The sequence below is a fragment of the Candidozyma pseudohaemuli genome (genome assembly GCF_003013735.1).
Source record: "Candidozyma pseudohaemuli strain B12108 chromosome Unknown scaffold00024, whole genome shotgun sequence".
NCBI lineage: Eukaryota > Fungi > Ascomycota > Pichiomycetes > Serinales > Metschnikowiaceae > Candidozyma > Candidozyma pseudohaemuli.
The window spans coordinates 24,290-47,693 of record NW_020194458.1 but is presented as its reverse complement, the minus strand read 5'-3'; the positions used below and the strand labels follow the sequence as shown (position 1 = coordinate 47,693).

General features: G+C 48.5%; 8 protein-coding genes across 8 annotated transcripts; 3 read left to right on the top strand and 5 right to left on the bottom strand.

The window, feature by feature from the left end:
* Positions 1-363: 363 nt before the first annotated feature.
* On the bottom strand, positions 364-1,935 carry C7M61_005246 (uncharacterized protein; the record flags this gene model as incomplete). The annotated part of the gene is made up of 1 exon (XM_024860553.1): positions 364-1,935. The coding sequence occupies one exon, from the start codon at positions 1,933-1,935 to the stop codon at positions 364-366; it is 1,572 nt and encodes a 523-aa protein (XP_024711277.1).
* Positions 1,936-3,332: 1,397 nt separating this feature from the next.
* Positions 3,333-4,859, bottom strand: C7M61_005245 (uncharacterized protein; the record flags this gene model as incomplete). Its single annotated transcript, XM_024860552.1, has 1 exon — positions 3,333-4,859. One exon carries the CDS (start codon positions 4,857-4,859, stop codon positions 3,333-3,335), a length of 1,527 nt encoding a protein of 508 aa, XP_024711276.1.
* A 1,715-nt stretch (positions 4,860-6,574) lies between these two features.
* On the bottom strand, positions 6,575-8,116 carry C7M61_005244 (uncharacterized protein; the record flags this gene model as incomplete). The annotated part of the gene is made up of 1 exon (XM_024860551.1): positions 6,575-8,116. One exon carries the CDS (start codon positions 8,114-8,116, stop codon positions 6,575-6,577), a length of 1,542 nt encoding a protein of 513 aa, XP_024711275.1.
* A 1,440-nt stretch (positions 8,117-9,556) lies between these two features.
* On the bottom strand, positions 9,557-11,227 carry C7M61_005243 (uncharacterized protein; the record flags this gene model as incomplete). The annotated part of the gene is made up of 1 exon (XM_024860550.1): positions 9,557-11,227. One exon carries the CDS (start codon positions 11,225-11,227, stop codon positions 9,557-9,559), a length of 1,671 nt encoding a protein of 556 aa, XP_024711274.1.
* Positions 11,228-14,408: 3,181 nt separating this feature from the next.
* TYE7 (regulatory transcription factor TYE7) lies at positions 14,409-15,101 on the top strand (the record flags this gene model as incomplete). Its single annotated transcript, XM_024860549.1, has 1 exon — positions 14,409-15,101. The coding sequence occupies one exon, from the start codon at positions 14,409-14,411 to the stop codon at positions 15,099-15,101; it is 693 nt and encodes a 230-aa protein (XP_024711273.1).
* A 1,451-nt stretch (positions 15,102-16,552) lies between these two features.
* On the bottom strand, positions 16,553-18,724 carry DBP2 (DEAD-box ATP-dependent RNA helicase; the record flags this gene model as incomplete). Its single annotated transcript, XM_024860548.1, has 2 exons — positions 16,553-16,917; positions 17,467-18,724. The coding sequence occupies 2 exons, from the start codon at positions 18,722-18,724 to the stop codon at positions 16,553-16,555; spliced, it is 1,623 nt and encodes a 540-aa protein (XP_024711272.1).
* Positions 18,725-19,973: 1,249 nt separating this feature from the next.
* RPC19 (DNA-directed RNA polymerase core subunit) lies at positions 19,974-20,339 on the top strand (the record flags this gene model as incomplete). The annotated part of the gene is made up of 1 exon (XM_024860547.1): positions 19,974-20,339. The coding sequence occupies one exon, from the start codon at positions 19,974-19,976 to the stop codon at positions 20,337-20,339; it is 366 nt and encodes a 121-aa protein (XP_024711271.1).
* Positions 20,340-21,850: 1,511 nt separating this feature from the next.
* On the top strand, positions 21,851-23,005 carry C7M61_005239 (uncharacterized protein; the record flags this gene model as incomplete). The annotated part of the gene is made up of 1 exon (XM_024860546.1): positions 21,851-23,005. The coding sequence occupies one exon, from the start codon at positions 21,851-21,853 to the stop codon at positions 23,003-23,005; it is 1,155 nt and encodes a 384-aa protein (XP_024711270.1).
* Between the last annotated feature and the right edge of the window lie 399 nt (positions 23,006-23,404).

The following is a 23,404-nucleotide window of genomic DNA, read 5'->3' as shown; positions in this document are numbered from 1 at the left end:
CAAGCTAAACACTCAAAATGTAAATCCTTGCCTAAAAACTCAAAATTGAGCTTTTTCCAGTTTTGAAAAATTTGGGTGCTCATGAGCGGATAAAGTGCTGTCTACATAGGTGGGAATCAAGACATCATCACTCCTGATACAACACATAAAGCCTATCTTCTCCAAAACCTCAAAATGTAATAAATGTAAATCTTTGCCTAAGAACTCAACATTGGGGTTTTTGCCGAATTGAAAAATTCGAGTGGCCTACGGAACCTGTTTACGTAGGTTGGTATCAACTCATCACCACTCCTACTACAACATAGGTACCCTACCTCCTCCAAAAACCAAAACTTAAATCTCCCCCAAAAACTCAAAACCACGCTACCGCTTGATCTGGGCCTCCTCGAGGACCCGCCACGGATCGATCTTCTCTTTCCTCCAGAGATCCACCACATCACCCAAGCCCTTGAACACCCGCAGCTCAGAAGCATTTGCAGCCAACCCTACCCGGGGACTCTCCAACGTTCTCTGCTCTCCCTGCAAAACGCCAATCCACTCGCCCAAAATAAACGCAAGAACCTTGGCTAGCATCGTCTCTTCACTAGGATCATCGCCGATCTTCTCTCCAAAGATGCCTCGGAAGAAAGTGGTCAAAAGACGCTGGTAGTTCGGGTACGCTCCGGGATACGCTATGTTGTTGTCTCTGACGGTCCGCAGACAGCCTTTCACGGGAAGATACCCGTCAAAACGGTCTTCTAGCCATGCAAAAGCGGCACCTAGGCCAGTTACAGCTTCAAGCAGGTGGCCTGTTGACCTGGAAACGGCAAATTCCACAGAAGAAGCGCCCCACGAGCACCAGTCGTCGTAGACTCTTTGGACCTGCTCAAAGGGAGCCAAGTCGTCTTGTTCTCCTTGGAATATAAAGACGGGTACTTCTGGAGCTACTCCGTTCAAAGCTAGAATATTCAGTTCAAGCACCTTCTTCACTTCAGGCACATCAAAGAACCCGAGGCCCCTCGTCATCCACGGATCTGTGCCTGTGAAGAGCTCCGTCAAGTCGTAGACCCCAGAAAGCTCTCTGAGACATAGGCTTCTGGCTTTGTAGAAGGTGTCGAGCTTTGTAGGGTTGATTTCCTTTTCCAAAACGTCCAGAAGTCCAGAATACTCCTGAACAAGGCCATTTACCGCCGCTACGGCTAACCCAGAGTAGGATGTTCCGTCCATGGCTATAGCAGTCAGGGTCATGTTGGTGACAAAACCGCCAGCGGCTGCACCGATAATATGGTCTTTTAGCTCTGGAGCATGTTCAGGCTGAAGCTGAGCAGCCCATCCAACGGCAATGGATCCTCCCGAAAACCCAAAAAGACCCACTTTGGCGTCCCTGCTGATTTCGGTGATTTCTGAAGATTTCAACGCTGCACGGATCCCGTCCAAGGTGGCTTTTCCAGATTGAACGCCTGCTGAAAATGCCGATTTGGGTCCCTCGTAGTCGGGAAGAACAACATACCAGTTTTTTGATAATCCGATGTTCATCATGGCCACCTCCACCTGGATACTGAAGGTCCTCATGGAAGCTCCGTAAAGCACAGAGTACGAGGGGCTGCAGTCCAAACAGGCGGAATCTTCAAAAGCCTCGTAGGAAAGTAATTTTGATGGAATGGCGTTGTACGGTTTGATCACCGTGGTGACAAACGCCGTGGGGTTCCTTTCGGAGTCCTCCGATCTGACGAGAAGCTGCCAGGATCCCTCGACATTCAAAGGAAAATACACCGATCGAAGCTGCGCCGGCGTGGGTCTCCAATTGATGATATCGCCGTTTTCGTACCCCGACACATTTGCCGGAACCTCGTAGAAAGGGTCCTGGGTTGGAGGTAGTGGTGATACCCATGCAGCGGAGACAAACGCCCAGAGAAAAACAGCAGCAAGAACTCTTGTAAAAATTCCAGCAAACATGCTCTACAGAGCCTCCAACCGACCTTCCTTCATTATATATTGTCAGACTTCGCCTGGACTATGGGATATGCCTACACGTGGTGAAGCTGACACAAAGCTGGAAAGGGCAGGGTGATCAATGGAAGAAGGGAGATTTGACGGCGTTCTTTGTTGTTTATTCCTTGTCTTGGTTCTGGATCTTCCAGATTGCCAGACTCCGGATCCCAATTGTTCCGGATCGTCCTTTTCCGCTGGCCTTCCGTGAATAGCGCTTTCAGGCTGAGGACATTCAAAATTGGCCTTTTTCAGTAAGCTAACAGTGAATTTCGTGGTAGCTGGCTGCAACTATTTCGGCCCATTGCTCAATATCACCTCTTGGAGGTTCAGTCGGTTCAGTCCCCGCTGCCCTAGACGACCAGCATCACCAAATTAGTCCACGACAATCACAACCACCAAAACTGGGCCTGAACGGCGGAATACGAGAATTTTGCTTTTCCGCCGGCTCAACTTGCCGCAACCACGTGGATGTCTTTGTTCTCAGCAGATCCACGTTCCGAGCGGCTGATCGCCAGGAACGAAAATGTTTTGTTATTGTCACGGAGAATTTGTGCTTTTGTGGCACCAACGGCCGGATTAGACGAATTTTTGCCGAGTGTCGTTTCGGTTTCGACTAATGCACGAGGTCTAACCGAGCGGCATTGTTGCAGCAGGACCCCTCTCGCTTTGCTAGAAGGTGCCTGTTTTGCGTAATTGATAATATCGGGATGGGGAAATTTTGGCTTTTTGAATTATGGTTTTGAGTTTTTGGTTTTTCTGTTATGGGATTTTGGGCAAATGCTGGTGGAGTCTTTCTGGTTTATAGGTTGAATGCGGATGAGCTGAAGAATTGCAAAATTTGGAAAAGTTACCAAAAATCGAGATTTGGTGGTTTTGGAAAAAGGTGATCATTTGAGGCGGCTAAGGTGGAAAATTTTGCCCCTGCAAGCTGCCGGAGCGATCTGGCCAGCATTGCGGGTTTAGTGGTGGGTGTTGGATTATCAACACTTTTAGCGCACAGAGCCGTACGACATCGCTAGGAACGGACTTATCCGATACAAAAAAAAAAAAAAAAAATAAAACAGATAAATAGCCATTAGTCAAAAAACGAGAAATGTTAGTTTATTCGTAATTAATCAGCTCTAATGAGGTCAGTATCTATTTAGGTACTGTACTACCCCATGGACCACACCATAAAGTCCATGTCTATACAGCAAAATCAAAGCCTAAAGGCCAAAATCTTTCAAAGTCCACTAACGCCCAATTTCTAATAACTCCTTCAAACATAGAATTCCGATACGCCATAGCAGATACACAGTTCATGAAAGTAAGCTTCAAAACTACGCTCCCTCCATCCAACTCCATAATAAATTACTATTACTCTACCTCTGGGCAAGCTCGGCAACGTCCACGCCTTCACGCTCCCACAAACGCATGACATCATTGAGACCACGCAACTCAGGCATCTCGGCACCGTTCTCTCTCTTGAAAGCCACAGGACCAATCCGCTCAATAAGCGAGCTGAACGCCAGCGTCATGATCTTGCTCACCATCGACGACTCTGTAATATTTCTAGTGGTTTCGCCGATTTCACCGCCGGCAAAAGAGCTGAAAAGCGTTCTGACAAGCTGGCGGTACTGGACATCGGCACCAGGATATTCGATATTGGTGGTTCTGACGGTTCTCTTGCACCCTTGCACGGGTTTTTCTCCGTTGAACATTTTTTCAAGCCACACAAGAGCAGCACCGCTGCCCTCGACCACCTCTAAAATGTGGCCTGTGGTGTTGGAAACGGCAAATTCTAAACTGTCGATACCCCAGTCGCAGTAGTTCTCATATCCTCTTTGAGCACCCGAAAAAGGCACAATCTGGTCCTCGGTGCCGTGGAAAACGAACATGGGAATTTCAGGAATTGGGCCGTCTTCACTAAGAGCAGCCGAGTTGTTCCTCACCACCTCTTGCACAATGTCTAGATCGAAGAAACCCCAGCCTCTAGTGGCCCAGGGGTTCTTGCCAGAAAAGAACTTCACAAACATGTACTGGATAATCGAGGTGGCAAGGCATTTTTCGTTGGCGGCAAGAAACCGTTTCTGCTTGGATTCCCGGATTTCTGTGTCCACAAGGTGAGAAAGCGTAGGGTACTCATTGAGCAAACCGTTGATAGCGTTGGGGATGAGACCACCGAAAATCGTGCCGTCTGTGGCCTCCGCCCTCAACGTAATATTAGTCACCCAACCTCCGACAGCACATCCAATAAGATTGGGTTTGAGTTCAGGCGCATACTCAGGCTGAAGCGCAGCAGCCCATCCAGAAGCGATAGTACCACCAGAATAGCCCCAGAAAGCCGCTTTTGCCTTGGGGTCGATTCCCGAAATATCCTCTGAATTAAGAGCAGCACGGAGCGAGTCCAAGGTAGCCTGACCAGACTGCTTTCCCGCAGTAAAAGCGCCCTGGATACCCTCGTAGTCTGGAACCACCAAAAACCACCCTTTCGCCAACGCCGTTTGCATAAGCATCATCTCCGCTTGCACGACAATGGTGTCCATGGGAGCATTGAACAACATGGAGTACGACGGGCTGCAGTCGTTGGAGGATGAGTCCTGAGCAGGCTGGTACGACAAAAGCTTCTTGGGGTCGGCATTGTACGGTTCCAATATCGTCGTCACCACCTGGGTAGGGTCACCGTGGGAGTTTTCCGATTTCACCGCAAGCTGCCAAGCATTCTTGACGTTCACGGGAAAGTAGATGGACCGGATCATGGCCGGGGCTGGTCTGGAGGCGATGATGTCACCGTTCTTGTAATCTGAGAGGTTCTTGGGCGCCACATAGAAGTCGTCTTTGGTAGGCGGCGTGGGCACGATGAACTGGGCTGCAGCTACAGCCCACAAAACGAACGAAAGAAGAAGCATACTGGGGCAGTCTACAAAGCAGTGAGTTTAAGTAGTTCGGAGACGTGGTGGCACCTCCGGAGGAGAAAGGCAATTTCTTTCCAAAAGGGGAAAGGAGATGGTCGTGAAGGTGGAGGCTGCACACGAGTAGAGTCAGGTCCGGTGCAGGTGGGTTTGGTAGTTTGTGGGTGGGTTTTTCTTGATTTTGCAGCCATTTGCGTAGGGTTCACGCAGGGATCCATGGATTCAGTAGTGGATTTGGAGAGATGGTATACCATCTTTTTCTTTTTCTTTTTTTTCTTTTGGCTTTATCATATATCTCAAGTCTCTCGGTGTTGACGACAGGCCCCTCCGCTGAATCGGTCATGATCTGTAGATATTACCTATGCGAGCCGGGGCTTTTCCTAAACAGGCAAAGTGTTCTATGCATGAGACACAGGAGAATCGCCAATCGTTCCATCTAAAAAACACAATCCGGAGATTCCAGTCCCGTGCCGAGCAAATAAGTCCCTGAGTGTTTTCATATTTTTTGCATTTTGCTTGGTATCGTGCGAGGGTCAGTGTCACTCGAGGTACCTGGATTGACGGCTTTTTACGGAAACGCCGCATTCGGTTGCATAGACCTTAACCGCCGGGCATAGGAGATAATACGGTGGGGACCTCCGGACTTTCTGCAAATACACGAAAATGCTGCAAACGGAAAGTTCCTGTTTCGAAACAGCCTTGTGTCAAAGTGCCACTTCTCGGGACCTACAGACATTTACGCAGGTGCATTGTATGAGCTAAGGCAATCTGGAGGGAAGTTTTGGAGGTGAGGCATTGTGAGGATGGAGGTAACGAGGTGGCTGAGAAAGGGCAGCTACAATGTGATTTTTTTAGTATCGGTATGGCTGACGAAACGCCGATTCCGCTGAAAACGGTCCAGAGGGGTACCGCATTATCGGTATGTTGCGGCTGAAGCGGTTGGATGCAAAATTGCTACTTCCAGGAACCAAAGCTTATTTCAACGGCAGCATGTGCTTATGGGTCTGGAGGACGCGTGTGGTGGAATGTGAGGAGGGCGTTGATTGGTTGAATTGGGGGATTTTATTGGTGAGTTTCATGAAGAATTTCATCGGTGAGGAGGTGGAGAGTTTCATTGGTTGAGGGTGTGGTTGGTGGGGAGTGGCGAGTTATATTGGACTTTTTATTGGTCGATAGGTTTTGTTGCCGAATGTGGAAGTCGTCGCTGTTTACTATACTGGATTGCATTTGTGGAGTGCTGATGACATGAAACAGTGTGTTGTGCTCTTCACTGGGGTGAGTATTCTGACTCTGAAAGCGCATATCAAGATTTGAAAGCATGGAATTTTTTTTTTAAAAAAAAGAAAGTTTCAACTTTAGACATATTGAGACTGAATTTTCAGGTAGAATTATGACATCTTCACTGGGGTAAGTGCTCTGACTTTGAAAGCGTATATCAAGATAGTGGCATTGAAAATTTCAGATTCAGGACTTTTAGAAATCAAGGTGTAGAGTGGTGTAGAGGAAAAATCGTTTTTTTCAAAGATGCCCCCATATCTATAGAAAGCCAACGGTTTCCACAATCCTAGAAAAGCAACTCCAATTGCCAGTATCTACAACCACAGAAAGCGAGCGTAGTATTGAAACGAAAGAAAGAAGTGGGTATAAAGTGGAAAGAGTGAAAGAGTAGGTATAAAGAGGACGGAATGAAATAGGCGCTCTGCAATCAGCACCTACTCTGGAATAACCGTCTTGGCGAGAACGTCAATATCGTGGCTTCTCCACAAGGCAAGCACATCGTTCAAGCCCTTCAACTCGGTGACCGTGCTGTTGGCACTGAGATCCCTCTTGAACGGAATAGGTCCGAGGAACGTAAACACCCATCCGAAAATCTGCTGCAACATCCAGCTCACCAAAGTCGAATCGTCAATGTCTCTGGTCGTCTCGCCAATCTTACCCCCAAAGAAGGAACTGAAAAGAGTGGCCACGATCTGGTGATACTGGACATCGGCGCCAGGATAAAGAATGTTGGTGGTTCTTTCGGTAGCCTGACAACCCTCTACCGGTTTTTCACCATTGAACATTTTTTCAAGCCAAACAAGAGCAGCACCGCTGCCCTCGAGAACCTCGAGAATGTGGCCTGTGGTTTTCGAAATGGCAAACTCGAAACTGTTGATGCCCCATTTGCAGTAGTTGTCGTAGCCTCTTTGGGCACCTGAGAACGGAACCACCTCATCAGCCTTGCCGTGGAAAACAAACATGGGGATTTCAGGAATGGGTCCGTCGGGCGAAAGCGCCGCTGTGTTGTTGGTGATCACCTCCAGCAACTGGGGATTGTCAAAAATGTCCCATCCTCTTTTGGCCCACTTGCCGATACCGCTGAAGAACTTGGTGAAGAGGTACTTCTGGGTGGATTCCGAGATACAGTAGTCCTTTGCTTTCAAGAAGGCCAGGATCTTGGTCGCTCTGATTTCCTCTTCAAGGAATCCGTCGAGACTGGGGTACTCAGAAAGCAAGCCATTGAGGGCATTTGGAATAAGACCAGCAAAAAGCGTACCATCTGTAGCCTCTGCAGTCAAAGTGATGTTGGTGACCCAGCCGCCGACAGCACAGCCAATAAGGTTTTCTTTAAGCTCTGGAGCGTACTTGGGCTGGAGAGAAGCAGCCCATCCTGAGGCAATAGTACCACCAGAATATCCCCACATAGCAGCCTTGGCTTCCGGGCTGATTCCAGAGAGATCCTCGGAATTCAAGGCAGCACGAAGTGAATCGAGAGTTGCCTGACCGGACTGGATTCCAGCGGTAAAGGCGCCCTGGTTTCCTTCGTAATCAGGAACAACCAAAAACCAGCCTTTCGCTAGGGCAGTTTGCATGAGCACCATTTCTGCCTGGAGCACGATGGTATTCATGGGAGCGTTGAACAACTTAGAGTACGAAGGCGAGCAGTCGATGGAGGCGGAATCCTGGGCAGCCTGGTACGACAAGAGCTTCGATGGGTCGGCGTCATAGGGTTCCAAGATAGTGGTGACAATCTGTTGCGGTTCACCGTGCGAGTTTTCCGAACGCACCTGGAGCTGCCAGGCATTCTTGACGTTGACAGGGAAGTAAATGGATCTGATTTTGGCCGGAGCTGGTCTCCATCCGATGATATCGCCGTTTTTGTAGTCAGAGATATTGGCAGGAGGATGGTAGAAGGTATCTTCGCTAGCAGGGGTGGGTTTGACGAGGATGGCCGAGACCGCGGCTACCCATAAAAGGAGGGACAAGAGAAACATGGTGGAGGGAGATTTTACGAAAAACGGGCCGTTTATATAGTTTTCGTGGGTGGTTGAAATTGCACGGTGTTTGTTTTGCAACCAAAATGTCGTGCCTCTGTCAGCGAGCGTACATTGTCCCCGCTGCTGCAGTGGTGCATGCGACGGGCGGTCTCTATACAATCTATGGAATACATATTATGGTAATGGATACATTTTATGGTAATGGAGAAGGGAAGTTATCAAAATGTGTGAAAGCCATTGAAGTATTGTACTGCCTGAGCTTATGAAAAAACTCCAAAATGTGTTAAAACAACGCTTGTACGACTATGCCTTGTGGACGATCTTGCGTCGCGACATGGTGACGCTGCATGGACAAAGATCCAGTGTCGGTACTCCATTGTAGACCGTATTGTACACCTACTGTCCACAATATCGACCGTATTTTAGTCCATTGTTCACTTTTTTTTTTTTTCAACTTGAACTCCACCGTCCAAGTGGAGAAGCGCCTGCCGTTGGAGTTTATCCCGGTATTAGGAGATAAAAGTGGGGTGCATTGGACGTTTATCGCGTTTCGTGGAATGGCTTATCTGACAGGTTAGCGGTTTTTGGATGTAGGTACCGTGAATCCCCGAGGTGGAGGAGCCGGCTCGACGGAGTGTTTCAGGTCCGAGTCAGTCAGTGCAGATTGCAACAAACGTGAATGAGGGGAGGTAGGGTGAAGAGAGGTAATTGGGGGTTTGGAGTGGTGGAGTTTTGGTGTGGTTTGCCCATTTGCACTACAGTATTGAGGTTGAGCTTTTGAGTTAGTTTTCGACATAAGCGTAGTGATCGGCTCGTAAGCGCAGTGATCGGCTCGTGGACTCATTACCGTTATTAGGCATTTTTTTCTTCGAAGTTCACTCAAAAACCTCTGTGGGGGTGGCTTTAGAACGCAATAGATGCAATAGATGACGTAAGCAGGTAGCCGTACCGAAGCGCAAAACGTTCAAACCGTGCATTTTGTGGTGTGAGGTTTAAGCGCTGGACCACACTGTGCTGGACCTGATGTCATGGCGTATCGTTGTGGAGAAAAGATGTCCTACGAATGATGTCAAACCATGAAGGGCGGTACTTGTGGATTGGAAGAGATTTGAGAAAATAGATATCCATGAAGAGTTTATGTCTTACGGATTCAACGGACTTTCTAGTGTTTATCTTACTTTCTAGTGCTTATCTTGCTGAACGGGAGGTACGCATATCATGCAGCTTACGGCTAGATCTCCTCGCCTTGAACCAGTCCACGTTGTCAAACATGCATTTACGGAGATTTCTCCATGGAGCTTCGTAATCGTACCGGAACTTCTTTCTTATCAATCCGTGACCTTGTTTCAAAGTAATGTCTTAAAATCGGTATATCTCCTTAGGGCGACACAGCACAGGGCAAATATTAAAGAGACTAATGCATTGATTTTTAAAAAATCACAATTCGTCAATTACCCGCTCTGTAGTACTCTCGGTCTCAACAGATATATCAGAAGCCGTGGAAACATCGGAAGCTACCTCCTCCTGAGAAGCAAAATCAGAAACCTCAACATCACCTGGGAAACCAGACTCTGCAGAAACCTCCAAAGCTTCAACAGAATCAGCGTCAACAGAAACCTCAATCTCCTCAACTGCGTCCTCAACCTCCAGCTCCACAGCAATATCCGGAGTGGTGTCGAAAACCTGCTCAGGTGAAGGAGTAGTAAAAGCAGTAAATGCCCACACAAAGAAACGCAGCAACGTCTGACTAACCACCGAAGACTTATTGCTCTCCCTTGTACTTTCTCCAATTCTTCCCCCAAAAAACGAACTAAAAAGTGTGTTCGTAATCTGCCTATACTGAGCATCAGCGCCAGGATAAAGAAGATTCGTAGAACGATGTGTAACCTGACAGCCCTCCACGGGCTTTTCACCGTTGAAAATCCTTTCAAGCCATGCCAAACCGGCCCCGGTGCCCTGAAGAGCCTCGGTGTAATGGCCTGTCGTAGTGGAAACGGCAAACTCAAGGCTTTTGACTCCCCACTTGCAAAAGTTTTCATAACCTCTCTTTGCTCCAGCAAAAGGCACCACCTGGTCTGCAGCACCGTGGAAAACAAACAAGGGAATTTCTGGAATCGGTCCGTCGGGGGAAACCGCCACGGTGTTTTTGTTGATGACCTCCAAAAGACGAGGGTTTCTCCAGAACCCCCAGCCGTTCTTAGCCCACTTGTGGTCACCGCTGAAAAAGTTGGAGTAGCGGTATTTCAGCGTGGCTGCTCTGACACAGAGGTCTCTCGACAGACGGAAATCTTCCACTTTTTCCGGAAAGAGCTCTTCCTCAAGAAGCCCCGCGAGACTGGGGTACTCGTTGATCAAGCCGTTGATGGCATTGGGGACGAGCCCCACAGACTTGGACCCTTCTGTAGACTGAGCAGTCAAAGTGATGTTGGTGACCCAGCCGCCCACAGCACAGCCAATGAGGTTCTTTTTGAGCTCCGGAGCGTATTTGGGCTGAAGATAGGCAGCCCATCCAGAAGCAATTGTTCCTCCAGAATAACCATAAAACGCAGCCTTGGCCTCCGGGCTGATTCCTGATATTTCGTTAGAGTGCAAGGCGGCACGAAGAGAGTCCAAGGTGGCCTGACCAGACTGAATTCCTGCCGTGAACGCACCTTGAACACCTTCGTAATCTGGCATAACTACGAACCATCCTTTGGCCAACATGGTCTGTATAAGCAACATCTCAGCTTGAATCATGAAGGTGCTCATGGAGGCCTTGTACAAGACGGAGTAGGAAGGTGCACAGTCGTTGGACGCCGAATCCTGGGCCGTTTGGTACGATAAGAGTTTCAGTGGATCGCCGTTGTACGGTTCAAAAATCGTGGTGATGATTTGTTGCGGTTCACCGAGGGAGTTTTCCGAACGCACCTGGACCTGCCATGCGTTCTTGACGTTTACGGGGAAATAGAGGGACCGGATTCTCGTTGGAGCCGGTCTCCACCCGATGATATCGCCGTTTTTGTAGTTGGATATGTTCGCTGGAGCATTGTAGAATGGGTCTTCGCTAGGAGGGGTAACGAAGTTTGCGGAAACCACCGCCACCCATAGAAGGAGCTGTAGAAGAAGCATAAGGGTGGAAACGGCGAAAAATTCCCCTTTTATATGGGAATTGACGATGGAGAAGCCACTCTTTGGTTGCTATGCAGCACGACATTTTGGGTGCAAATTTCAGCGACACAGCACGTTGTGCGTTGCCCTGGATCTGTTGATGGCGGTATATAGTGAAGATGGTGATCAACCAAATGGAGAGAATTGAGTGATATTGACGACTTTTTTGTCAATTGATAGTATGGTGCTTTGGAAAAACCTCAGGTATGGAATATTCGGTAAACGGCCTGGTATGCGACATTGGTGACGCTGCATAGGCGAGAACGGAGAATGTTCTTCTCCACAATGTAATGTGAGTTATACGAGTTCTTGAAACCGGACGGAAAAAGCCGGAACATGTCTGGAGGGTGAGCTTTTGGTGTCGATAAAGGCGAAGTGTTTTCCTGGCTTTGTCAATTGAATGGATCGCATGGTACGGATGACAGGACGCATAGGTTGCGGACTCCCTAGATCCAGAAATGTATGTACTGAGCTTTTGAACGTATTCACAGGGTCCAATTATATGTATCGATGGGTGGACATCTTCTTGTTTATGTCCATATAAATCACCTCGTTGACAGGCTTTTTCTCAGTATGTTCACCTTCTCAGAACCTTGGCCATTGGGATATCCTTTCCGGTCACTTAACTGCCCGTAAAGCCATGTCTAGCACGATAGAGCTCTTTTACCTCCATTCACGATAAACCAACATCACTTCTCTGAAATCTGCTCTAACATACTCAACAACACTTCAATCAAATTGCGAAACACAACAACCCTGAGAACACGGGCAATACTTACCCAAATAAAGTCCAGCCCAATTCCAGCTCCAGCAATATCGGATCACTTTCTTCACATTCATTTGTCTTTTGCAACCGAAGTCCAAAGGCATGCACAACCAGGATAGTACAGGAATTGCAGCAACCCCCCACATATAAGACGGACCAATGAACGGACCCAACCGACTGTGGGGTCAAAGCCGAACCGAGATACTCCGTTAGGGGTCTATCAAAAGGATGACCCAAAGCCAAAATCGAACCACTTGGGTATCCCTTGGATTGTTAAAGAGGGTAAGGTGAAATTGGTGGAGATTGAAGGAATGAAACACAGAGGGCAATTGAGAGGACAGGATTTGCAGTCAGATCGTAGAAGTGTAGAGGAAATTGAGTAGTTTTGGGAAAGAATACCCAATAAAGCTTCAACTGGTACAGAAATCGCTTCAATTGCTTCAAAAAGTCCCTTCAACGTGCTACACAAAAATCTCTCAAACGTGCTACAGAGCCATCTCTCAATTCTATAAGTGCCACGCCTAGACATGTAGACCCAAAAAGAAATCACCGCCCCGGATTCAAGCAATCCACATCCAGCAGGCAGATTTCCGTCCCCATTGTTCCGTCGGATTGACCAACCCTTGAGGTCAGAAACCCCAATAATATCACAAATAATAGAACAAGAGCCAAGTGAAATGGCCGATCTTCAAGCAAGCAAGATGGCTCTGCTGTACCCCAAGACACAGAATCTTGATTTGCGTGGACCCCCAAATAATATCCGTCCTACATACTTGGGGCCCATCCTGGTGCAAGGTTTCCCAAAAAGTTGCCAATTTCACCCGAGCTTTGGTTCCACGGAAACTCGTCCGACCTCCCTGGTTTATTGCCTCATTGAATGCGAGTTTTTGCTCGCAGCCACAACCAGGGTAGGGCTCAAAAGCTTAAATTGTGATTTTCACGATGCCGAGTGAAATTCAATTGAGTTCGAGATTCATTCGAAGAGGTCTCATCTCGAGGCAATGCGCTTAAGCAAAAAGGGGCGATGTTTTGGTGGAAACGAGCAGCACGGCGCCACACCCGCATACGGGCCCGTTGGGTCCTCCAAGAAATTGAGATCTTCTAAATCTGGGGAGCGTCCAAATTTAGCACTGGAAGAGCTTCTGGAAACGACCCAGCGTTTTTTTTGCAATTTCAGGTCTTCAATAATGGCGCCATGGATCTTTAACGCAGCACGTCAAAGCCACTCTTAGGCGGGGCGCTGGTCATTGTTGGACTTGAGCCGAGGAACTTCAGGTTGCAATAAAATTACCGCTATGTTGCACAATTATGCACTATGGAGGCTCCAGGCTGGTGAGATGCGACGATCTCGATCTGCGCGTGCATAAATTCCTGCACACAGCCGAAACCAATCTCACTTTCTCTCTCAATCTCAAGCATCTCCTTCGCCTAGCTATTTCTGCAGGCCACGCCTTGAACAGAAAATTAATAGAGAATACGAACTGGTCAGCCCCAGAGGCAGGGTCTCCACAGGCCCAGGCTTCCTTGCCTAAGCCCCACGTTGCGCTAGTCCTAAAAATGCTAACCGCGTTCATGGCCCCATAGTGTGGGTCTACTACATTTACGGAAGCCACGCCACAGAAAGGGAAGGCCGAACCAGAAACACCCTGCAAACCCTGGGTCCAGCCTGAAATGGCTGCAAAAAGCTAAAGCCAAGCCGTCAACTAAAACAACCCACCTGGAACTCCGTGCGGACGCCAGCAACCTTAATACTATGTTCAGTAACAATACGTGAAATTGGCCCTCCCCTGGTCAGTTCCGCGCTGAAATGTGTTAAATCTCTCAAGATCTTAATGCCTCGGGTAGCGTATCTGCCAGATCTAAGACAGATGGATCTTCGCCCAGCTGTCACATTTCTGGTTCCACAACGTTGCACTGTGAGGCCTTTTCCGGGATGACGCCGTGCGGGACGCAGGGCGGCGATTAGAGCCATTTTTGGCTTCATGCGGGCGGGGCTAATTTCACTCTTAATGCCCCAGGGTCCAGTGGTTGCTGTTCCAGGATAGGAGAAGAGACTCGGGAAGTCCTGAAATTGGTGTGAATGGTAGACGAGCCTGTGGCAGAACAATTGGGCATCGTGTACCTCTGTGCAGTCCGCGCATAAAACTGGCGTGAGCTAGACATGCGAGAAGCACGGAAGCTGCGAGGCGACAATAGAACCCGTGTGAGGCAAATCGTTCCACATGCACGAGTTTTTCCGGCCAGCGCCTCTACACCGGACTAACTGCAAGGGCCGTCCTCGGGGTTTGGCACATCCTCACTATAAAATGGCCCAGCCTTTCCCTCAATTCCAACCCACAAAGCAAAACTTACAAAACACATTTTAATAATACAAGCATGGCTTACTACATCGACCAGTCGCTCTCGCCCTCAGCCGCGGCAGAGGACCAGTGGATCAACAACTTGTTATCCACACTGGCACCCATGACTTCGACCAATTCCTACCTGTTCAACATGGGCGTGCCCGTGGTTGAGTCCAATTTCTCCACCACCGACTTCCCCAGCCTATTAGAGGACAACAGCGTTTTTTCCGGCTCCTCCAGAGCATCCACCGTTTCCACTCCTCCCATCAAAGAAGAAGACTGGGACCCATATGTGGAGTCCGACGGCCTGGACTTCATGAACACCGTGCTGTCGAAGCTCCAGATGATGCAGCAGAAGAACAACTTGACGCCCAAGGCGTTGGAGTCGATTTTCGATACCAAGGACGTGCTCAAAGAAACCGAATCCAGTCCGGAACAACAGCCACAGTCTGAGCAGCCACAAAGACTGAAAAGGCGGTGTCCCCGCAAGAGACTCACGGAGTCCCAGAAAGAAGCCCACAACAAGGTGGAGAAGAAATACAGAGTGAACATCAACTCGAAGATCAACAGCCTTCAGACGGTGATTCCGTGGTTTGCTAGCGACAACAACAAGCAGCGGATGGACTTGAAGGTGAACAAGCTGGTGATTTTGGAGAAGGCGTTCGACTACATCGTGTACCTCCAGAAGGAGAACGAGGCGATGAGAAAGCGCCTCGAGGGACGCTAGGGTAATGGTTAATGAGCAATGGGATAATTTATGAATACACGGTACACGGAGGCGAGTGTAGGGCAAAGATAAGAGGTTAATGGGACAGAGATTACACGATTGAGGAATAATGAGTGAATTACAGAGATTGAGGTATATGGATGAATAACGACACAATTAATACACATTACGAGAGCAGTTTGAAAAACGAATTAACGACTTAACGACTTAGCGACTTACGACTTACGACTTGTAGGATCACGCTAATTTCTAAAAACTTCCACAAACCGGAAACCAGGAACCCCCAGCGATATCGTCAAATTCAGACCGAGGAAGCACTTCCCACCGCATTGGCTGATTTGAGATATTATTCCCATGCAGCGGGGAACACCGCAAGCACGAAGAAAAACGGTCGATCATGCTCCGAGGCACGTTCGCTTATGCAGCCGTTTGCCACGATCTGGCAATGTGGACCGTTGCGTGTTTGGCGGGTGAATCCGGAAAAACCCCGAGCGGCTCCAACTCCGAGCATGTCCGATGCCGCACGGCAGGCTTTTTTTATTTATTTTATTTTATTTTAAAACAGAAGGTCATAAAGAGGTTTGATTTTAAGGGTTTGTGAAAATAGTAGAAGAGCAAGCCAACGGCTTGCTGGCCGAGGATGGCTCGGCAAAGTTTATAGCTAAAAAACGGTTTTTCCGATTCTGTGACACCCACGATGCTTGCGGTGGGTTTCGGCTGTGAATGGACCAGTTTACGGTTTTCGTGGCTTTGTGGTTCGGGCTTTGGCAAGTTGCTGTTTTCCACAATTTCCCACACAATCGTGGAAGCGTAATTAAGCTAATTTCAGTAGATACGCTTTCGTCACTCCTCCTGCGTTTCCAGTGACCTAGTCATCAAAAGGCATAAAAGCCAAATTGCAAATATCAAAAATAACATTTTCTTTTCGTGGCGAGATTTGTGAGGCCACAAATACGAGTGGTGCCTTGCGGCGAGGATCTGCTTCGTGGATGCACTAGCTTGTCAGAGGATGCGGCGATCGAAGGGAACCTTTCATTTGTTGATTTCATGCGGCGACAAAGTGGCCTCAGCCCAGGGAAAAAGCAAAAAATGAATTATTGAATTCTTAGAAGTCATCCAAAAACATTCACATAAGGCATTGAAAGTCATAGATCATTTCTAATCAGTCATTCCTCAAACAGTCATATATCAGCATCATCAACCAACCCACTCAATTAGTGAAATTTTAGAAGTCATCCAAAATCATTCCAAAGGCATTGAAAGTCATGGACAGTCATAATCAGTCATTCCTCAATCATTCCTAAATCAACATCCTCAACAACCCACTCAACCACTAGTACACCTACACCACCTTCCATAAGCTTATAAATTACATATCAGCACTCGGCTGCTTCGCTTGGCACCCAAGCATTCCTCGTAAGAGCAGCGCTCTCCTCGGATCTATAAATAACCTAGAAACGACGGTTGGCCAAAGGCTGCGTGTTGGAGCCCGTCTGTCTCTGACGGAATCCCCCACCACCACGACCACCGTATCCTCCACGGCCACGACCACGGCCTCCACGGCCACCTCCACGTCCGTATCTAATGTGAGATCCGTACGAGCGACGGTCGAATCTCTGCAACTCCGGTGGAATGGTCTGGTCGGCTTCTCTCATGATTTTGCAGAGATCACCACCGAGCTTGGAGTTGCCGTCGGTGAAGAAGGACACAGCGGTACCGGAGGTACCGGCACGGCCGGTTCTGCCGATACGGTGGACGTAGTCCTCGATGTTGCCGGGCATGTCGTAGTTGATCACGTAGGTGATACCCTTGACGTCTGACTGTTAGTAAAAAAGTTTTGCGCAGTTGGTCGGCAGGATGGTCTACGAAGAAGAAAGGAGTTCGATTGTCTATTGATTACGTGGAAAGCATGTATACTTAAAGAGTCGGCAGGCAAGATTTCCTCTGGACAGCCACGCCGGGAATCACCCCAGCGGCTGCCGCCGTGTCTTGCTTGTTGAAGGCCCATCGATCTCGTTCTTTCTGTTTGCTTTCTCATAATCAGGTAGTTGTCTTCTAGTCTCCTCGCTTTCGTAGTCAACAATGTGGCTTTCGAAAGGATGCTGTCTGTCACCTTAATACCGTGTACACAACGGTAACAGTCCATTTCAAACCTTGCGTTTGGCTCGCTGGCCCCACCAAGGATAAAAAAAAAAAAAAAGCCAAAAAAAAATTCAATGCTTCGCAACGCTCACGTTGAAGCTAGTCAAATTTCTCTGCCAGGCGTTCCTGACGCCCAGCTTATGCTGACGCCCAAGCACCGTCCTGCAGTGCCCGGGCAACCCCACCCTAGTCCGTTAGTAACAAAAAAACCCAAAATACATACCAATACCTCTGGCAGCCACATCGGTGGCAACCATGATAGGCGACTTGCCGCTTCTGAATTCACGCAACACCCAGTCTCTCTCGTGCTGGTCCTTGTCACCGTGAATGGCCAAAGCAGGCCAGCCGTCCTCTCTCAAAAACGACGTGATGTCGTCACAAGCTCTCTTTGTAGAAGAAAAGATAAGACACTTGGCCTCCTTGTCGGTGGTGGCGGTCTCCAAGTGCTTGACCAAACGGTCTCTCTTCTCAAACTCAGTGATAACCTCCACAAGCTGAGTGATGGTGTGGGAGGCAGCCAATTCCAAGGAACCAATGGTGACCTGAATTGGGTCAATCAAGTAATCTCTGGTCAAGTTCTTGACCTCCTTTGGCCAGGTAGCAGACCACATCAAGGTTTGACGGTCTGGTCTGATCTGGTCAACAATCTTTCTGATCTGAGGTTCGAAACCCATATCCAACATTCTGTCGGCCTCATCCAAAACCAAGTAGGTGACTCTTCTGAGGTTAGTCTTCTTGGTCTCCAACATGTCAATCAAACGACCTGGAGTGGCGATACAGATCTCAACACCACGGGCCAAGTCTCTGATCTGCTGACCCTTGGGGGCACCACCGTAGATACAGGTGTTTCTGATTCTGGAAGAGGCACCAAACTTGGAGCACTCCTGCTGAATCTGAACAGCCAATTCTCTGGTGGGGGCCAAGATCAACACAACAGGACCGTCACCGTGCTTCAAAAGAGGCTGGGCGTTGATGTGCACGATAGCTGGCAAACAGTAAGACAAGGTCTTACCGGAACCGGTGGCGGCGATACCCACCATGTCTCTACCGGACAAAGCCATAGGCCAACCCTGGCACTGAATGGCAGTGGGCTTGGGGAAACCCTGCTGCTTGACCTCGCTGAGCACGTAGTCTGGGAAGCCAGCCTCGTCGAAGGAGGTGATAGGCTTGGGGATGTCGGGACCCTCAATGGTCATGTCGTTCTCCTTTCTGAAGGCCTGAACGTCGGCGTCGGAACGGGCAGCCACCTCTGGGTGCTCGGTGTAGAAGTTCTTCTCGAACTTTGGCAAAGAATCGAGATCCCACTCAGGAGTGGTGAGCTCCTCTCTTTCCATAGGGGCTCTGTTGAATCTACCACCACGACCACCGTAGCCACCACCACGGCCTCCGCCGTAGCCACCGCCACGGGATCCGTAGTCGTCCCTGTTATTGTAGTTGTTGTAACCGGAGTTGTAGTTGCTGTAACCGCCGTTGTAGGACATTTGAAAAGTTAGTTCTAAAAAATGAGACTGGGAATACTGGGGGGTTTATATACGCGGGCGATGAGAAAGAGAAATTTTTGGTGCGGCTATATGCAGGTGATAAAGCATGCCAGCGATGGGCATCATTATTAAGGTCCCCGGGCATTTCTAAACTTGGGTGGGTGTTGGATTTGCTTATTGGAGGTGGGAGATAATAGTTTGCTTATTACTTTGGGAATTGAGGCTTTGCGGGTTTGGAAATGAAGGGGGATGGATGGGGAGGTATATGCAGGACAACTACATGGCCACATGAAGACACCGAAGAGGGATAATTTCTGGGAGGATTTTTGGGATTTTATATATGATTCTCGATGAATTGAGGAGAGAGTGTAAGACTATTGTATAGAGGAGTTTTTTGGTTTAATATGAGGGGGTTCAATGCAGAATAATGTCTCGATGAGCTGGTAGTCAATTTCCAGATCCGCAGGCACCAGCAGAGGATGTGTTTTTTCGTCATGTTTCCCTTATTTTTTTTCCATTATTTAATTGGAACTTCAAACTGGATTCCAGCAAAAAGCAATTTGATGCCAAATTTCAAACACCAGGGTAATTGGCGCTTTTTTCGTTCTCAAAAGTAAAGCATCTCATGGCGTGAAAGCTTTTCGCAGCCTTCCATGCGTAATTTTGGATCAATGAGATGCACCAATAAGACTCCCCTAAATGATGGAAGCATAAGATTTTTGAAATTTGTAAAGCAAGGGAATGCAAAAATAATTGCAATTCAATAGAAACGAAAAAAAAAAAATAACAAAAATACAAAAACTTCGTCTTCTAAAGACTCACAGTGGCTCGATGAGGTACATCTATAGAGCACTTTCGCAGCCATTTGTAAAGCGGTAGTCCAGATATTTCCATAAACTGGCCGTACAGAAACAACATTTCTTCATTTAAATGCTCTTCAATTGGAGAAATCAAAGATCAGAACTTCATTAATCGAAAAACGATATCAATCTATGGAAAGCTACCTCCTTCACTATATATTCTGCACATCCTCATACACCCACACTAACCAATACCGATCCAAACCTCAATTTCAAAGTCAAAGCAAAATCAAAACGAAAAACAACCCCCTCCCTCCTCACCAACCTCTTCATTTCAAAAACCCCTTCATCTTAATCCGCCACCTCTCAACACCTCTCTATGGGTACCGCACCTCATCACATCTTCGCGAAATCTCATCTCACCAACCACATCCAAAACCACCTACATCATGGAAAACGACACCGCCATGGACGTGGAGAGCGAGCAGGAGTACGACATCGACAAGATCCGGTTGTTGCCCGGACTGGCGGAAGACGGCACCGCGCTGTCGTTCCAGATTGTCGACGAGGACCACACCTTGGGCAACGCCTTGAGGTACATCATCATGAAGAACCCCGAGGTGGAGTTTTGCGGCTACTCGATTCCGCATCCGCTGGAGAACAAGTTGAACGTGAGAATCCAGACGTACGGCAACATCACGGCGTTGGAGGCGTTGCACCAGGGCATGGACAACTTGAGCGAGTTGTGTGGGCATGTTGAGGAGGCTTTTACGGAGAAGGTGGAGGCCGGGGGGTATGCCAGTGAGGAGCCCTAGGCGGCGGAGCCGAAGGCGACGTCGCCGGCGCTTCTTAAGAGCCGAAGCGAATTTGAAAGAAGCTGAAGGCTTCTTGAAAAGGAGCAAGGCGACGAAAAGGAGCACGGCGACGAAGAGGTACTCTTAGGAGCAAGACTAAAGGTGCCTTTGAAAAGAAGACGGCGACTCGAGGAAGCAGGAAGCTTGGAGAGGGCCCGATGGACACGATTTGTCGTGGAACAGTGTAATATACGAGAGCATTTGACAAGTGTAGAGGTGCATGGCGAGGGTGGGTGAAGAGGGTGGTATTGGTAGAGGGGGCTAGTTTTGCTGGGGATGCTCTTGAGGAGGTTTCTGAGGGGTTTGCTGAGAAGTGTTCTGGAAACTTGAGGTAAAGCAGGATGGTTTTATGGTATGGAGTGCTTTTGAGTTGCGTTCTTTGAAAGACACAATCGAGGCATCCAATGGATACCCCAGCTATCACAGATCAGCGATGAAGGACACTTGGAGAATGAGCAATTAGCGAAAATTGACAAGTTGCGTTCATCGTCGCCTCAATGTAGTGGCATAAAGCATTGGGATTATTGGTTATCATGGTCTTGTCGAGGTCTATAAGTCAAACTGATGGGTGCCGAAGATATAGCTCACTCGAAGTCTCTATAAGAGTACTTCACTCGGCTCATTTGAAGACTTTTGAAGTCTACCCAGTTATGCAATTTCAGGGCATTTCTCATGTGGCATGGTTTCAATGACTTCGTATTTGATCCTTCCACAGGTGTTGTACCGTAGGACAGGCTAGTGGATCCTGCTGAGCCTGATACTGCAATTTACTGAGGTATAGAAGTCAATGAATTCCTGAAATAGCTTCTTCGATGCCAAAAGCCTCAAAATTCAAAAGCCTGGAAAATTTGGCCCTGATCTTCTGAGGCTTCTAATGGGTGCAAAACAGAGAACACCAATAGACACCTGTGGACTCAACAGAAGAGAGCTGACCCTAAAAAAAAAAGAAAAATTCACCTTAGCAAAAACCTCCCAAGTTCATAAAATGACTTACATCAAATTTGGCAAAAACCATGATTCAATTGAACATCCCTAATCGCATACACCGCTGTGTCGTGAGATTCCAGTGGAAGTAGCACACCTTCAGACGAATTCGGCGGCATTTTGAATTATTCATGTATATACTTTCCTTTTCAAAGGAAAAAAGCTGAATGTCAAAAAAACCCACTCAACAAAACACAACTCCATCTTATTCCCTACCACAATTCCCATCTGCGACTATACCTCTAGACTGTACCTCCACATTCAAGAAGTCCCACACAGTAGTCCACCAACTCCACCACCCACAGCTCCGCCAAAACCAAATCAAACCACCCAAAACCTCCCAATCAGCCAATGAATAAAAAAACTATTTCCTAAAAAACCACTTCTTGTATTATCTATGTATTATCTATCACCCACCAGACCCCCCCACCCGCATGCACTCCATCGCGTACTTGTACCATCAACACCAACTTCTTCTTCAAAACACCATGAACGCTTCGCCGACAGCGGACATTTCCGAGCTGTTTTTGCACGTGAGCGACCACACGGCCCGGCTTTCCCTGGTGGACGATACCACGCGGTCGCTAGCGGATTTCCGGGAACTTATTCAGTTGGCACAGAAACACGATCAACAGAGGAAGAAGGACGAGAATTTGGACAAAAAAGGTGGCGAAAAGGAGGGGAACTTGGCCAGTCCGGGCTTCGGCCGCATTGTGGGCCAGCTGAGCCAGCTGACGCCGTTGGCAGGCCGAAACAACGCCGATGTGGCGGAACTCTTCCACCTTTTGCAGCCATTCTTGGAGCGGTACCTAGGGGAGAAGAAGGAGAAACCGCAGCGGAGCCGCTTGGGCAGCGTGGCGGAGGACCCGTTCACAACGCCGAAAAGGCTGCCCGTGGAGCCTGAGCTGGACTCGGACCGCCACTCGGAAATCAGACCCGACGACACCTTTGACAAGCCCAGAAAGCTGCTGCCGGCGCCGGCGCTGCTGCCGATAACGACGCCGCCCATGTCGAGGGAGAAGCTCGAGGAAACGGAGGAGGCGACGGAAACGAGGTCCGATTTTGGCACCGACGACTCCGATATGTGCAAGTACTTTGGCGGCGCTCCACAGGTGGAGTTGGCCGACCTCACGGCGGGGGAGATCGAGATTGAGTCCAAAAAGCCCGACTCCGCCAGGGAGCTTGCCGAGCTCAGGCTACAATTGGACTTGGCTCGCCAGCAAAACAGAGAAATGGCCAACGAGCTCGGCTACCTTAGGGACAAGCTCGCCAGCAAGAAGGAGAACACCACGCCCATTAACAGCGACAATGTCGACGCCTGTTTCCGCCCGTACTACCTGAAGCTCCAGCTTGACAAGGTGGACGGTCTTAGCGATGTGGAGAAGAGCAATGTGATCAAGAACTTGATGCTCTCGTTGCTTGTGTCCGATTTCGACCATCTTCAGAAAATGGCGCCCCGCGTCGGCGACTACCTCCGTATTTCGTCCCGTTTCCTCGACAAGCTTCACGCCCGTTACTACGAGTGTGGGGAGTACTGTCCGCTGCGGTACTTGCGGGACTACGCCGTAGAGACCATGGACGACTTCCAGGCGTGCCTAGACGGCATGATGGCGCTTGTCGTGGGACTGGAAAAGAGTGAATAATGAATATTTGACTTAACGGTACATTGCTGGCTCTCGGAGCCGGTAGGGATTATTTGGCTGGGTTACTAGGATATTTGGCTGGGTACTAGGAATGTTATACATATGCTAGCGCGGAGTAGACTCCGGGCTGGATGGTATTTGATGAAATTTACGGAGGGTTGCATTGAGTGAAAGTTTACTTTGGTGCTTCATGCTTCATGCAATGGAAGGTTTTGGAAAATCGTCCATTGTTTCGAAAGATTCTCTACAGGAGACATGAAGAGAGCAACCAAAAACCCGAACTTCCATCAAATACCTGCAAGCCAACGCGTAGTTGTGATTCACCAATAAGGTTTTCTTACCAGCATCTTGGTTGCTCAACTCCAGCTTGCATAACCGGATGACCAAAGAAATCGGGAA